Raw genomic sequence first — 17,214 nt, forward strand, 5'->3', positions numbered from 1 at the left:
GAGGAGGCCAGTGGGCCGACCACGTGCCTCATGGTTGCAGCAGGTTGACCATCATCTCAAGGAGATGGGGATGGGCCTGGCATCTGCCTGGGGGATGGCCAGACGGAGGCCCCTGGAGTACCGGCGGAAAGTGGACGCAGCGACGCGCTGTTCTGGCACATGCTCCCATACCTGACCTGACTTTTCTGGAAATAAATAAGGGGTAATTAATTTGATTAAATATAATATACCGGGCGTAGTGGCGTGCGCCTGTAATCCGGCTACTCGGAGGCTTGGGTTGGAGGATCGCTTGAGGACGGGAGCTCTGCGCTGGGCCACGCTATGAGAGGGTGTAGGGCAGCCCAGGATCATGGCGAAACCCAATCCTTATCCCTGTGTCGTAAGAGGTGACCAGGGTTGCGTCAGGTAGGGCATCCGGCGTAAAACCTATGCCAAATCAGTATGCGGATCACAACGGATGATCCGCTGTGGCGACCCCTAACGGGAGCAGCCGAAAGAAGAACAACAATTTGATTAAATATAATATTTAAAATAATATACACGGTAAAAATTAATCATTATAGTCCAACTGGCTCCTTCCTTTCAGGCCATCGTGTATATGATGTAGAAACACCAAGAAAGTGAAATCGCCTGAACAGTGAGCTGAAGATTCCAAAAATGAGGTGCACGGAGGAACTTCCTCACATCAAAAGCACTGCGAGAGCTCCCTGTGGAAAATCTACGGGACTGTTGAGGGAAGGAAGGCATTTCCACGTTTCATTTCCATACGGAACCCACATAAACCGGGTGCAATCGCCCTCCGACGTGCGCTGAAAAAACATTCTCGCTTCCGTTCCATGAAAGGAGCTACAGTATAGCTAGTTCTCAGAACAAAATCATTAATAAACGTCTCCAGTGGCGAGTCGCTGCGAGGCTCAATCCCAAACCCCTCTGCTCACCGCTCAAATAAATAAATAAATAAAAAACCTCCTGAGTGCAATGGAGCTTGCGTCGAACAAGATTCACACCCTCCACTCCTCGAGGCCAACCTGATTAAACACCATACCACACGCAACAGCAATCACTTAAACTCCAATATCAGGAACCCAGCAAATTCCCACGCCCCCTCGTGCACAACATCAAGCAAGGCAAGCAATTCATTTGTGCTTTAGCGCTCGGCAGTTTCACATGTTTTGAGGGGCATTCGGAGGTTTGTCCAGGAAATATAATCTCATGGACGGATCGATTTAGTTCTGAAACAAAACTAGTATCGTGTTAATGTGGTTCAAGTCCCCCGAAAAGAAAGTATACAACCATTGTGTATATCACACTGCAACCTTGTTTGATGCTCACAATACTTGTGCAAAAGTTTCCTCATTTTCAGCAGAAACAAATCAATCTATCGAGAGGTTCACCATCAAGCAGGTTTGGGTTTATTTCAAATATCTTTAGAGCTACTGCATTTTAATACAATCATCATAAGGTGTAGTTAAATGAACTGTAAGGAAATTGGTTATGGCCTGTGCAAAGACAACAATTTGCTAAATATCCATGTCACCCGAGCGGCATCCAATAACGAATTACACGTTACGGGTGATCAGGTGAACCAGGTTGGTGTGGGGTAAAAAGGGGTTCAGCCTAACACACGCCACTGCAGCAAGCTTCCATCCATCCCCCCAGTGGTGAACAAGTTGCTGTCATCATGTGAGCACGTCACGTTGGTAACATGACTGGAGTGGCCGCCATAGGCATGAGAGGGAGCCTGAGGGGGCGAGAAAGAATAAAGAAAAAGAACAGGTCAAAACATTTTACAACCATTCGAAGCTCGTTATAAGTCACATTTTTCACAGGCTTCTATGTTTTTATATTGACTCAAATGTCAATGTGATTAAGAAACCGAAACGGTATCCTTGCTTTCATTTACCCATTGCCTTTTAATTGTGTGCATCTCAATCTCTCGCAAGAACGTAGGCCGATGTGAACTTGTTTACCAAAACAACCATCATGCAGCTTCTCACACAGACACGGGCCGATTTCCCGTAGATAACTTTACATACCTGAGGAATATGTGCAGGCCATGCAAATACGTGCACCTTCCCAAAGTCATCTGCAGTGGCCAATATTGGAAGGCCATGAGCACGGCATGCCGCATTGATGTCTGTTCCATCCATTCCCTGAGACCAGATGCCTGTATGAAAGATATATAATCAGCAATAATAATTTATTTATTTTTAAATCATCAGAGCCTTCATGTCCTTCGCGTCCAGTCATCCATTTAGCCTCGTAATAAATAACCAACAAGCAAACAAGACGATGACGTCGGGCAGAGCACGATACTCGCAAAATCGATGAAACAAATTTGATCTCAAAAATAATTGGTGGTTGAAGTAAATGACCAAATATGCAAATCCTCTTCAAATTTCAAGTCAATGAGATGAAAATTGAGGATTTTAAAAATCTCACCTAACTTGTTGACCTTTGGCCTATGTTGACCTTTTGGCCAATTTTGAACTCAAAAATTATTTGTGGTTGAATTCAGTGAGCTGATTGGAAAATCCTGTTCAATTTTTTTTTGTTTTTTTGTTTTTTCTCCCCATTACCTTCAATTTCTATCCTCCCCATTACCTTCAATTTTCATCCTCCCCACTTTCCTAACATCCCCCATTCTCCCAACTAATCTCTCTCTTATCTCAAAAAAATAAAAATAAAAAAATACCCAACAACAACAACAACAACAACATGCTGACCTTCTCCCGATTCTGCTTCTTCTTCTTCCTATTATCTTCCTCCTGGTCTTCTTCCTCGATTCTTTTCTACACTTCCATGACCTAATCTGTTGAACTCTCTCAAACATTAATATTAACAACAAAAACGATCTTATAATGCTTCATCTTCCTCTCTCACACATGTGGTACTCTTTACTGTTTCACAATGCACTACTCTTCTGCTATTTTAACAGACTGCTCTCATTTCGACCTCTCCTTCATTCCTTGCCTAAAAAATCTAACTATGACAGCGCTTCTTCTCTCCATTCTCTGAATTCGCCTTCATTGCATCCATCAAGAATTGTGTTAAATCGCATCTCTGACCTCAAACTTTTAAAAACCCCAGTTTGCTATGAATGTTCGCTTTACATCAACCATTCTTTTTTTCCAACGTCAGTGCCAACTCACCCCCCTCACCCCTCACTCTCACTCTCAAAGCAACCATCCCACTCTCCCTCTCACCTCTCTCAAAAATTCCCCCCTCACATTTCTCCCACCTTTCATCCCCCTCACTCATCCTTCTCAAAGTTGCCCCGCCTCTCATCCACCAAGCTGCCTCCCTCCACTGCCCTCTCACCTCCATCTCTTCACTCCACCTCCTCAAATCCTCAACTGCCTTCTTCCTTGTCTCTTGTCCCCCCCTCTCCCCCAGCACCACAGACCCTTTTTCTCCTCCTCATTCGGCCCCCTCCCCGAGCTATTCTGCAATACCCCACACTCTTTCAACAACCCTCCTTACCTCCCCCCTTGTCCCTTGTCCTACCCTCCCCCTCCCCCTCCACCCCCTGCACGCAAAGCCTCCTCCCCTACCTCTTTATTAAAAGTGTGGACCTCAAATATCCGGGGCCTTTGCTCAAACCTTTCAGATCTTTCCATACAGGTTGCGACTGACAAACCAGACATAATCTGCCTAACAGAAACTTTCCTCTCCCAAGACGTGTCTGACTCCCAAGTATCTCTCCCCGGTTACTCCCTCCTCCGGTATGACAGACCTGAGCCTCGTCCTGGTGGAGGTGTTGCTCTCTTCATCAAAGACTCTATTCCTCACTCTCCATGCACTGCTCTCACTCCCCCACACCCCCAGAAATACCTCTGGCTACGGCTTCCCCTCCACTCCCACCTCATGTTTATATGTGTACTGTACCGTCCATCTAACAGTGATGACTCCATCTACACCTCACTATACAAAAACATGGACCAACTTCTATCTTCTCATCTAAACTCTCTCTTCCTCTTATGTGGTGACTTCAATTGTCATCATGCCAGTTGGCTCGGTGTGGGTACCTCTCTCACCTGCCATGGCACCTCTGCAAAAGCTTTCTGCGACTCATTGGGACTGACTCAATCGGTCAACTTCCCGACCCGGATCTCAACCAATGGTACTCCATCTCTTCTGGATCTGATTTTGACAAATTTCCCTGACAATATCTGCTGCTCTTCTTCCGCTCCAATCGGTTCTTGTGACCACGTCCTTGTCAAAGTGGACATCTCTCTGGTTGTTATCAGAGAACCACCTCACCGCCGTCGAGTCTGGCATTTCACTCAAGCCGACTGGCAGGGTCTCCGAGCAGCCATCAAACTTACAGACTGGTGTCCTATCACTACTTTCTCAAACATCAACTCATCCTGGGAATTCTTTCAAATAAACTTGCTCTGCCTTATGCACAGATTTATCCCCTCTCGTGTTCAGTTGTCCTACCCTTCCTCCCGCCCTTGGTTTACTGAAGCTTGTGGCGAGGCAGTTGTCCTGAAACAACTTGCCTTTGCCTCATGGAAAGGAAACCAACTGAGGGCAATCTCAGTTCCTTCCACAAAGTTCGGAACAAGTGTGTATCTACCCTCAGGAGAGCCAGAAAACAACATCTTTCTCATTTCAAGTCTGAACTCTCAAACCACTCTCCCTCCTCAAAATCCTGGTGGCGTTTAATCAAATCTGTTTCTGGTGTATGTTCCCCCTCCTTCCCCTCCCTTACCTCAAATGGCCGCACTGCTGATACCGCACGTGATAAAGCTGAATGTCTAAACTCGGTGTTTTCAGCTAAATCTTGTGTCCTAAACCCATCACTTTCTGTACCCACCTTACCCAGTCGCACCCAACTGTCCCTGGACTCTGTGTCTTTTTCTCCTGACAAGGTGGAGAGCTTGCTTTCAAACCTCGACTTAGATTCTGCAACCGGTCCAGACGGCATCAGCCCACGTGTCCTCAAAACCTGCTCTTCGGCTCTTGCTGACCCTCTCTCTGTTCTATTCACCCTCTCATTTGCCCAAGGTCATCTGCCATCTGCTTGGAAATCAGCAAACATCACTGCCCTGCATAAAAAAGGTGCAAAAACAGATCCCTGTAACTACAGACCAATCAGCCTTCTCCCAATCATCAGCAAGGTTATGGAATCCATCATCGCTTCAGACATGAAATCCTTCCTCTTCTCCAATGGCTTGATTTCCAATCATCAATTTGGTTTCAGACCAGATCACTCTACCCTGGATATGCTGCTTCTGCTCTCCCATCAATGGATGGAGGTCCTCAATGCCAGAAAGGAAATCCGAGCCGAATCCCTGGACATATCACGTGCTTTTGACACGTGCTGGCATCCTGCACTACTCACCAAACTCTCTTCCCATGGTATTCAAGGCCATCTCCACTCATGGCTCGCAGACTTCCTCTCCTGTCGCAGTCAACGTGTGGCCCTAAATGGAGTTCTTTCATCCCCTCTTCCTGTGCAGGCTGGAGTTCCTCAAGGTAGCGTTCTGGGCCCTGTTCTTTTTCTGGTTTTCATCAATGATCTCTCCAACTCTCTGGAAAATCCTCTATTTCTCTTTGCTGACGACTCCACCCTCTGCCGTACCATCTGTCATCCCTCAGACCGGCAAGCAGCAGCTTCTTCGCTCACTGCAGATCTGGATAAAATCACAAACTGGTCCAACACGTGGAACATGTCTTTCAATCCAGACAAATCTCACACTCTCACTATGTCTCTTCAAAAAGACCGTTTAGAACTCCCCCCCCCATCTACTTTCTCAACAATCCTCTGGAAGAAGTCTTTTCTTTCAAGCTTCTGGGTCTCACTATCTGCCATGACCTTTCCTGGGAAAGTCACATTTCCAACCTCGCCTCAAAAGCCAGTCGCCGACTGGGAATCCTCCGTCGTGCTAAGTCCTTCCTCGGCCCTCTTGAGCTCCTGACCACTTACAAAGCTTTTGTCCATAGCCTGATGGAGTACTGCTCTCCCCTCTGGGCTGGTGCTCCTGCCTCCCAACTTTCTCGGCTTCACGCTGTCGAAACCAGGCATTTAGGATCATCGGCATCTCCCGCAATGAAGCTGAGTCTTTGGGCCTCTTACTCAATCACCGCAGGTTGGTCGGTGGTCTTTCTGTCTTCTACCGACTCTTCTCCAGCCTTGCCCCCCTGCTCTCTCTGCGATTTGTCCCCACCACATTTCCACAGGGCGCTCAAGGTCCGCCAACAACCCCCTTCTGGTAAAACTACCAAAATCACGAATCACTGCTCATCTTGACTCTTTCATTCCTCTTTTTTCCCGCCTTTGGAATAAACTTCCTCACTCTATTCTTTCCCATACTTCCCTCCAGGCTTTCAAAACAGCTGTTCACCACCACCTCTTATCATCCCCCATCCAAATCCTCGATCTTTTCTACCCCCGATAATCCATCCAAGCCCACTTCCTTCTATTCCCCTTCTTTCCTTCCTGAAAGTCCCTGTAATGTCCATCTTCTCTTCGCCATGTTCCCCGTCCCGTCCCCATCCCTTTCCCTTCCACAGTTCACCTAATGTGTCTGTTCCCCACTGTTTTGTCCCTTCCACTCCCACCCCTCTTGTCTCATGCCCCCTTGCTGTGAGTTGTGTGTTAGCTCTCATACGAGCCTCGACAAGGTATACAAAAAAAAAATTTCTAGTCAATTGGATGAAAATTGAGGATTTTATAAATCTCACCTAACTCGTTGACCTTTGGCCGATGTTGACGTTTTGGCCAATTTTGAACTCAAAAATAATTTGTGGTTGAATTCAGTAAGCTGATTGGAGAATCCTGTTCAAATTTCTCGTCAATTGGATGAAAATTGAGGATTTTAGAAATCTCACCTAACTTGTTGACCTTTGGCCTATGTTGACCTTTAGGCCAATTTTGAACTCAAAACTAATTTGTGGTTGAATTCATTAAGCTGATTGGAAAATCCTGTTCAAATTTCTAGTCAATTGGATGAAAATTCAGGATTTTAGAAATTGACAGATTTGTTGACCTTTTGACCTCAAAAGCAATAGGCTTCTTGCTGATGCCAAACTCTACCATGTGGTGATGTTTCGTGAAGATCGGTTTAAAATTGTGATCTGTAGGCGATCGGCAGACAAACAAACAAACAGAGAGATAGACAGAATAACAAAATCGACTGAACAATATCCTTGAAAAATCTTTCATTTTGCAAGTAGTAAAATTAAGTCTCACGGGTTAACTTCCAGAAATCAAAGCACATTCACCAATGGAATCAAATCGTAGAATGCAGCTACTTGTGGCCCATTCCAGGTCCCTCACATCATCAGCAGAAGTTACACGCTTACAGTCTTCAACATCCCCTGCTCACAACCGACAAGAGGGACGGGCAAGGAGTGAAGAACAAAATGAAATGAAAACAAGAAAGAGCAAATCACAAATTTCAGACCCTCACCAGGACTAGTTTTGGGTGGTGTATTTTCTGTGGCAAATAAATGGAAGGATGTACTAAATGACAGCTTGTTGGTGGCAAATGAAAGGTCTAAATGGTCTCATTGTAAATGTGTAAAGGTCAAAGGTCTGAAAAGTTGTAAAGGTCAAATGGTCTGAAGGTTTAAATGTCGAAAGGTCCCAATGGTTCTAAAGGATCGAAATGGTCCAAAGTGTCAAAAGAGTCTTAAAAGGTTGAAGGGGTCTAAAGGATGTAATTTAAGGTCTAAAGGGTCAGAATTGTCTGAAGGGATCTAAAGGATCTAAAAATGCCTAATAAGGGTTTGAAGTTCAAAGGGGTCTACAGGGTATTAAAAGGTATGAAAGATGTGAAGGTCTAAACTCGAAAGCGTAGAAAGACGTAAGGGTCATCGGGATTCCAAAGGGTCTTAGAGGTCTAAGGGTTCCAAAGGGTGTAACAGGATTTATCGGGTCTTTGGGGTTTATACGGTTTAATGGGGTTCATCCGGTCTGCAGGGTCTTAAGTGTCTTTAGGGGTTTAAAGGGTCTTAGGGGTTTCAAAGGGTATTCAGGTTCTTAGGGGTCTTAAAGGGTCTTTGGGGTATAAAAGGTCTGAGAGGTTTCAAATGGTGTTAGGATTATAAAGGGTCTTAGGGGTCTTACAGGTTTTTAGCATTCTCAAAGGTGTGGGGGGTCTTAGGGGTCAAAAGGATCTCATGGATTTAAAGAGTCCAAAGAGTCTTTCAGGGTCGAAAGGGTTTTCATGGCCTGAGGAGTCTTAGGGTTCTTAAAGTTCTAAACGAAAGGGTCTTGGGGCTCTAAAGGGTCTTTAGCGTTTTAAGAGTCCCATGGTTGTAAAGGGTCGAAATAGTCTTAAATGTTTTGAAGGGTCTTAGGGTTCTCAAGGGTTTAATGTAATTAATACACACCCACGCTCTGTGTGGACAGACAAAACAAACAAGCACACCCAAATGCAATATCCTCTTCTCTGGGAAATATCGAAGATATCGTGGAAATATCGAAGATATCGTGGAAATATAGAAGATAAAATGAAGGAATTTATATTGAAAAAAATAAAATTGAAGGAACATAGTTGGTCACTCTTTACCTCGCCTGGTGTTGGCTCAGTGGTTCGGGTGGCAGCTTGGGATCCTAGGGTCCTGAGTTCAAGCCCTGTCCGCCGTTGATTAAATACACCAGGGGGTTGACTCAGCCTGTCATCCTTCCGAAGTCGGCAAAATGAGTACCAGTTCCAGTGTGTGTACTAGTAGAGGGGCACTGCATCAGCGACACAGTCGCGCTTCAATAAATTATAGCTACCCTGGCAGCGAAGCTGCCATGCGACCACCACCACTCTTTACCTCTGCTTTACCTGAGGTTGTTTTCACCCCTCTGTCTGTGAGCAGGATATCTCGAAAAATTATGGACGGATTTGGACAAAACTTGCTGGGTTCGGTTTGGTGCGTGACAAGGATGAATCGATAACACTTTGTTGAACATCCGGATCTGACAACTTGAATTTTTAAAGTGATTCTTCACCATTGAAAGATAGGGCCAAAAATGATATGTAGCACGATATCTCAAAAAAGTTGAGGACGGATTCGGACGAAACTTGCTGGACACGTCGGGTGTGTGACAAGGAAGAATTGATTCGACTTTGGTGAAGATCTGAATCTGAATACGATAATTATTTAATTTTTGAAGTGATTCTTCACCATTGAGAGGTAGAAAAACGATACAGTCCTGTGTAGCGTGATATTTCAAAAATGTATCTGGCCCGATATGTTCTCGTGGATCAGGCATTACGTGGGGGAGGTATGCGCTCTACCGAGTGCCCTTCTCGTTTCCATCTGTCTTTATCCATCTGTCTATGAATTCTTAGACAAACATTTTTGGCAGGCTCACTCGGCTGTGCCTGGATGGGTTTGAGGATAGAGTAGCAGCTGAAACTCAAATCCGATCGAGGTTCCTCCTGATGACTATCTTTACTCTTTGCTTCCTTGGGTTCCTTCTGACTCCATTGCAGTATTTGGTCTTTCATTTGATCTTGTTCGACCGATAAAGTGTATGTTGTTCGTCTTCCGGCTGCTCCCGTTAGGGGTCACCACAGGGAATCATCCGTTATGATCCGCATACTGATTTGGCACAGGTTTTACGCCGGATGCCCTTCCTGACGCAACCCTGGTAGCCTCTTACGACACAGGGATAAGGATTGGGTTTCGCCATGATTCCGGGCTGCCCTACACCCTCTCATAGCACGGCCCAGCGCAGAGCTCCCGTCCTCAAGCGATCCTCCAACCCAAGTCTCCGAGTAGCCGGATTACAGGCGCACGCCACTACGCCCGGTTGATAAAGTATATGACCAAGAGAATTCAAAGGAACAAATAGATCTGAGGCATCAGATTAAATTTATGCATGCTCACTCACTCATGCATGCATGCATGCACACTCGTCAAAGAGTTAAAAGTTCATCTTCCCACTGGGACCAGATTTCCTTCCAATGCCCAATGCACAGGATAGGCAAAATTTAGGCAATGCCCAAGGTCCAAGTACTTGCAACCCATAGTGGGTGCTATCTCAGCCAGAACATAAAAAAAATAGTAGCATTGTTTCCAGGCCAAGCGGTGCTCCTTGTAATGCAAACTCACTTCATTTGTTCTAACTTGCAAAATCACTCTCTTATTTACAAGGTGGAACTACCTTTCACAAGACCAGATTAACCTGACTTCACATGACTTGTCCTGACAACACTTTCCCATTCTCAAACAAGACAACTGCAACACCTATCCATCTTCTCTTCCATTGCACACGCCCCTTCTCAAAACAGAATTTCCCCTCAATGGGAACCCATCCAATCATAACTTGAAGATTCACACGATACGTTAACATCTGATACACTCAGAACCGACTCAGTTAGTCGAGGAAGAGGTGGAGATGAGAATCTGAAGGAATAACCAAAGAAAATGCTATTTCTCACCAGTGGCATACTTGAGGCTGTAGTTGTCCAGGCAAAGGAACGTTTTGGAGACAAACATGTGACCAGTCACAGCAAATCCATTCAAATTGCCCAAATCAGAATGTAATTTTGTGAGACAAGCCTTCCAATCCCATACATGTTTTGTTTTAAATGCTTGGATATTTGCTGAGGATGCAAAGAAATTCCATCCATCCATCAATGCTCTGTGGAGAGCATTGATGCTGCCGAAGCAGTCTCCTTAGCGATTGGGCACAATCCTGGACAGGTCGCCACTCCGACACAGTGTACCAGCATGCTGATACTCATTTTGCCAACATTGGAAGGATGAAAGACAGAGTCAACCCCACCTGGTATTAATTCAACAGTGAAGCAAGATTTGAACTCAGGATACACAGATCCCAAGCCCTCCACCCGAACCATTACGCCAACACCAGGCATACAAAGAAATTGAGTCACCTACAATGATCAACATGAGTTGGATGGTCAGCTAAATGGCCAACACGTAGTTTTGAGACAACTGAGAGTTACAAGACCCTGTTTCTCTTGCAACCACTATTTCAGAGTTCGAAGACACGCTTTAAGTTCTTTCAAATGGTTCTGTCTTCTTTTTAGCATTAACTCGTCATCACAGTACCATTCAACTGGAAACATTTGAAACTGGAGAGTTCATAGAACACCTTACCCTATAGTGTTCAACTATATAATTCAGGAGTACAGTTAGAAGGTGATTTATGTTCTACAGTGTTCAAAGTATATTATTCAATTGAAATAAAATAAAGATTTTAAAGGTTGTATAAATAAATAAATTAACTTTCTGGAAGTTTACCACCATTGACACAGTGGCTTTTACACCACTTGATTCAACAAGTTATATTAGTTCTTCATGTCTGTTGTTTGTGTCCTTTATAACACCCTTAAAAACAGTAAGTTTCCTGTTTGGAATGATTTTCAATTTTGTTTAACTGGCAGGCAGGCATACAGAGTAAAACAATTATCTCACTCCTTTCTGCGCATGCACGATCAGGAGAAATTCAGAGCCAAAGACCTGCTAAACTGCAGATTTGTCTTCCGATTCATGTTCAAACGATAACATTCATTTGAAATTAAGTTGTTCCTTGATCATAAATGACGTTTGTAGATGGATAGACGGAAGGACAGACAGACGGAAGTGAACCAATTGTTTAACCCCACTTTTCATTTCACTTGCACAGGGCAAAAGAACTGTACGACCACAACCATCACCAGGTGTTGTGCAATTTTCAAAGAGAAACATTTTTGCTCATGTTAAAGGTATTTCAAATGAAAGAAGTTTGCTCTTCAGTCCCAACATTAATGTTTCTGATGAGAGTCGATAATGTAGTAACACAGAAAAAGAGGCAAACAGGTTGCTCAGTTGTTGAACTTGTACGTTCGGACTCAAGCACATCCTCAAACCGACGCAGCCCATCGGCCATAACCATACTGTGTGACATCAATCATCTCAGGGGCATTTGTGGCATCCTGCTCCACTGCTATCACCATCATTCATTATTCCAGCATCAGGAATATCTGCACAATAATGTTATGTCCATTTGTTGTCGATGTTCAGAAGTCTTGAATTTACTAACACGAGTAATGCCATCTCTCGATATCTAATCAAGGAGATGATGCAGCACGGTCCTCAGCAAAACCGCCAAGAAATAAGATGAACAACACAAACGATGATGTCGATTATCTTGATAAGAAAGATGTGCATGGTGTGCTGCCTTCCAAAATATATTTTTTGAAACAAGCAGAAGTCAAATGAAGGCATTTTGAAAAGTAATGCCTCGTATTGTGTTATGTTTTTTTATTTTTTCCAAAACAGGTAAAGATATTCAAATGAAAGAAAGACGGATACTCACATCAATCTTTATTTCTCAACATAATCACCACTGTGTTCCACACATTCCTGCCAATGTTCAAGTAGTTTTGTGTGTTGGCGTCATGATAAAACTATGCGTCATGCTCACTTAACCAGAACTTCATAGCCTTGACATCATCATTAGAAGGAAAAAAATGTTTTCCACAAAGATGTTCCTTAAGTTTGGGGAATAAATGCAAATCTGATGGACGGAGCCAAGTCAGGGCTGGTGATCCTTTGTGGCTGTACTCCATTGACCGTCTCTTACACTGGATTATAATGGTGCACCCAACTCTCACCTCCAGTCATCTCCAGTCTGTCATCCCAACTCTCATTTTCAGCGTTTCACGTTTCCCAGTACTGAAAATGTCGTGCTGCCCTCTGCCATCTTGACTCATGTCGCACCGAGGCATCTTGTGTTAGAACTAATAAGCAGACTGCGATTTGCTCCCTTCGAATATACGAGTTACCCGTTTTAGAGAAAACTAATAGGAAGCATTACTTTTCAAAATGCCCTCTTACTGGATGACGGAACAGTTTAGCAGTATTGGACTCTCCTTTTAAATGTCTAATCTGAGTTTGATTTCCAGCTTGACTATAAACCATTATCCGAGTGCGATGTACTAAATATCAGATTCTAAATGGGGAGAGGATTTGAGGGGAGGGAAGAGAGGGGACAGGGGAGGGGCAATGATCCTGAACTCACCGATGATCTTCCATAATGGTATACGGGAGATGACAAAGGCACAAAGGAAAAAGCTTCTGAGTTTACAGGACTGCATTAATCGATTTAATATTACATTACATTGGAAAATTACAAAATAGAAAGGTGAAGTTTGAAGCTTAAAGCTGATGTTTCACAACATGGGTCACCAATAGGGGGCACCATTGTACAATATATTACTTAAACAATATTTGCAAAAAGTATAATGGCCAGACATGCAATAAGGGACCGAGGAGGGAGGGAGGGTTATATACAATGAACGATTATACATGTGCACAACACCGATTTTGAAATAAGTTGTAATTTTATCCTTTAATTACCTCTGCCACCAAAGGTGAAGGAGGTTATGTTTTCACCCCTTTGTGTCTGTTTGTCTGTTTGTGTGCAGGATATCTCAAAAAAGTTGTGGACGGATCCAGATGAAATTTTGTGGACAGGTCAGGTTGTGTGTGACAAGGACGAACTGATTAGATTTTGGTGTAGATCCGAATCTGGATCTGGCTACTAGAATTTTTTAAGTGATTCTTCACCAGTGAGAGATAGGACCAAAAACGATAAATAGCACAATATCTTAAAAAGTTGTAGACAGATTCGGATGACACTTGGTGGACATGTTGAGTGTGTGACAAGGAAGAATTGATTAAATTTTGGTGAAGATCCGAAATCGGATCCGGATCTGATAATTTTAAGTGATTCTTCACCATTGAGAGATAGTGCGAAACCAATATATAGCACGATAACCCAAGAAGTTGTGGACGGATTCGGAGAAACCTTGGTGGACAGGTTGGGTGCGTTGCAAGGATGAATTGATTCGATTTTGGTGAAGATCCGAATCCGGATCTGGATATGATAATTATTTGATTTTTAAAGTGATTCTTCACCATTGATAGGGCCAAAAACGATATAGTTCTGTATATCATGATATTCCAAAAATGTATTGGGCCTGATATGTTCTCGTGGATCTGGCATTACGTGGTGGAGGTAAGCGATCCACTGAGTGTTCTGCTCGTTGACCATGGATTTGAAAGCAACTATGAACAACCCCATCATAGACTGGATCAGTTAAACAGAGAAATTCAACCTTTTTTCTTAAAATATAGATTTTTTTTTAAACATTGATTTTTCCAAAAAGCAGAAATTTTCACTCGTCCGACTTCTGAAAATAGCTTTCCCCAACGTGTAAAACCAACAAACAGAGAGTAAGTTCACATGTGCTTTTGTATTGGGTTTGTGCGTCTTTATCTAAGCTGTATTAACATCGACTAATACAGTATCTCTCTCGATCATTATCTATGTCTCTATGTCCGTCTCTACGTCTCCAACTCCCGATTCCCTTCTCTTGTTGCATCTGCAGTGCCTATAGAAAGCCAACACCCCCTTTCAAAATGTTCACCTTTTGGTGCCTTATAGCCTGGAATCAAACTGCATTAAATCAGATTTTTTTTTTTCCACATCGTAACCTTCAACTTCCAAGTGAAAAATAAATTCTACAAATTTCAGAAAATTAATTTAAAATGCAAAAGTAGAATATCTTGGTTGGATAAGTGTCTATGTCCATCTGAGTTAATATTTGGTGGAAGCACCTTTGACAGCAATTACAGCTGAGAGTCTGTTGGGATAGGTCTCTACCAACTTTACACACCTTGATTGGGTAATGTTTGCCCATTGTTATGCACAAAACTGTTCAAGCTCAGTGAAGTTGCATGGAGAGTGCTGATGGACAGCAATCTTCAAGTCACGCCACAGATTTTCGATTGGATTTGGTTCAGGGCTCTGACTGGGCCACTCAAGGACATTTAGCTTTTAGTTCCTCAGCCACTCCATTGTAGCTTTGGCTGTGTACTTCGGGTTGTTATCAAGCTGAAAGGTGAACTTCCGTCCTAATTTCAGCTTTAGTGCAAAGGGCAGCAGGTTTTCCTCTAGGATTTTTCAGTATTTTGCTCCATCCATTTTCCCTTCTATCTTGACAAGTGCCCCAGTCTCTGCTGACGAGAAACATCCCCATAACATGATGCTGCCACCACCAAGCTTCACAGTAACGATGGTATTCTTTGGGTGATGTGCTGTGTTGGGTTTGCACCAAATGTAATGTTTTGTATTTAGGCCAAAAAGTTCCATCTTGGTTTCATCAGACCACAAAACTTTTTGCCACATGTCTTTTTTTTGCATACCTCAAATGGGACTCAAGGTGGGCTTTTTTGAGTAATGGCTTCCTTCTTGCCACCCTACCTAACAGGCCAGACTTGTGGAGTGCTTGGGATATTGTTGTCACATGCACACAGTGACCAGTCTTTGCCATAAAGGCATGTAGCTCTTCCAAAACTGCCATTGACCTCTTGATGGCCTCTCTGATCAGTCTCTTCCTTCCTTGGTCATCCAGTTTGGAGGGACGGCCTGATCTAGGCAGGGTCTTGGTGGTACCATTCACCTTCCACTTCTTAATGATTGTTTTTACTGTGCTCCAATGGACATTCAAGGCCTTTGAAATATTTTTATACCCATCCCATGATCAGTGCCTTTCCACAACTTTATCCCGAAGGTCTTTTGAAAGCTCCTTGGTACTCATGGTTGAGTCTGTGCTGTCAAATGCACAACCCAGCAGAGGAAACCTACAGGAACAGCAGATTTTATTCTGAAATAATCAGAATCACTACAATTTAACACACACAAGTGGAGGCCAAGTAACTTGGTGTGTGATTTTGAAGGTGATTAGTTACACCTGAATTCATTTCCAATTGCTATAATAAGGGGGGGGGGGGTGGGCACTTATCAAACCAAGATATTCTCGTTCTGCATTTTTAATTAATCCTCCGAAATTTGGGTAATTTGTTTTTCACTTGGAAGTTGTGGGTTACGATGTGTAAATACAGGTGGAAAAGTTTGATATAATGCAATTTAATTGGAAGCTATAAAACAACAAAAGGTGAAAATTTTGAAAGGGGGTGTAGACTTTCTATAGGTACTCTAACTGTTGCCGCACTCCCCTCACAATGACAGTACAAGTGCCTTCTTACCATCTTCAAAGCAAACCCACCTATCTACTTTCTTGATCATCCACTGAAAGAGCTCAAGGTCTCTTGAACTTATCGGCATCGCCATCAGCCATGACATCGCCATTCCTCGGCTGACCACATAGCAAAGCTTGCTACATCCTCCATCGATCCCAGTCATTCCTTGGAAAATCAGAGCTACTCGCAGACTACAAGGTCTTTGTCCACAGCTCAATGGAGTAATGCTCTCTGCGATAGGCTGGTGCCCCAGAACATATATAAATTTATATATCTATCTATAATTCCAGCAATCTGTGTATCTGTCTGTGTGTCTGTCTGTGACCGCTGTTTCTCAACAACCACTGGTCGATCTGATTGAAACTTGCCAGGTATATTGCTGGGGCCCTGTGGAAGTGCCTTTTCAAGGTTTGATATTAATCGGAAAAGTGGTTCCCAAGTTATGGCCATTTATTTACCAAACCAATGACAGGACACGGTGCTATGACGTCACGATTGACGTCACAATTCTTCTTCTTTTCTTTATTTATTTTATTTTTGCACGTACGGGCCTGCACTAGTATATATATATATATATATATATATATATATATATATATATATATATATATATATATATATATATATATATATATATATATATATATATATATATTGTTGCGGTTTTCGCGCCCGCCGGCGTGCTGACGGCCACGTAACTCGAATCGCGGCACGTCGCCCACCGGACGGACAATCCAGTCGTGACCCTCTCGGACTAACGCCGGGAACCAGTCACGGGTGGACCTTTCGGTCTCACCGCGATCGAGCCAATCAGCCCCCGCGTGGGATAGGGTTGCTCGCCAAATTCGACCTACCTAAGTACCCACGCGGAGGGTAGACCGGGCGATCGCACCTCGCCGCAGGTCGACTTCGGACACGGGCCACTTAAGCGACCCGTTCCGTACTATCGGGATAACCGAGCGGTGTTATTCGTCGACCTCGACGGTTCGATTAATTATCGGGCGTATTCAGCCCACTACCAACCCTTTACGTGAAGCAAGATGAGGATTCAATGAAGGAAATGACGAAGCGAAGCGGGAAACAGTTCAACACAAAAGCACATTTATTCGCGACGAACGGAAAGCACACATATTCAATTCCACCAAAAGCACACAGAAAAGAAAAAAACACAATGCAATTTACACAAAAAGCAAATGTAAAAGCGAA

General features: G+C 43.6%; 1 protein-coding gene across 1 annotated transcript in view; it reads right to left on the reverse strand.

Moving 5' to 3' along the window:
• Window positions 1–1,389: 1,389 nt before the first annotated feature.
• Window positions 1,390–17,214, reverse strand: part of LOC147011675 (echinoderm microtubule-associated protein-like 1) — a 66,561-nt gene continuing 50,736 nt past the window's right edge. The window contains exons 17-19 of the mRNA XM_085857657.1: window positions 7,234–7,329; window positions 2,037–2,167; window positions 1,390–1,741 (exon numbers count right to left, since the gene is read on the reverse strand). Coding sequence (XP_085713783.1) covers window positions 1,613–1,741; window positions 2,037–2,167; window positions 7,234–7,329 — 356 coding nt within the window. The 3' untranslated portion in view covers window positions 1,390–1,612. The remainder of the gene's footprint in view (window positions 1,742–2,036; window positions 2,168–7,233; window positions 7,330–17,214) is intronic.

The sequence above is a fragment of the Eptatretus burgeri genome, chromosome 15 (assembly GCF_056783735.1).
Source record: "Eptatretus burgeri isolate ZD-2024b chromosome 15, Ebu_testis_v1, whole genome shotgun sequence".
Taxonomy (NCBI): domain Eukaryota; kingdom Metazoa; phylum Chordata; class Myxini; order Myxiniformes; family Myxinidae; genus Eptatretus; species Eptatretus burgeri.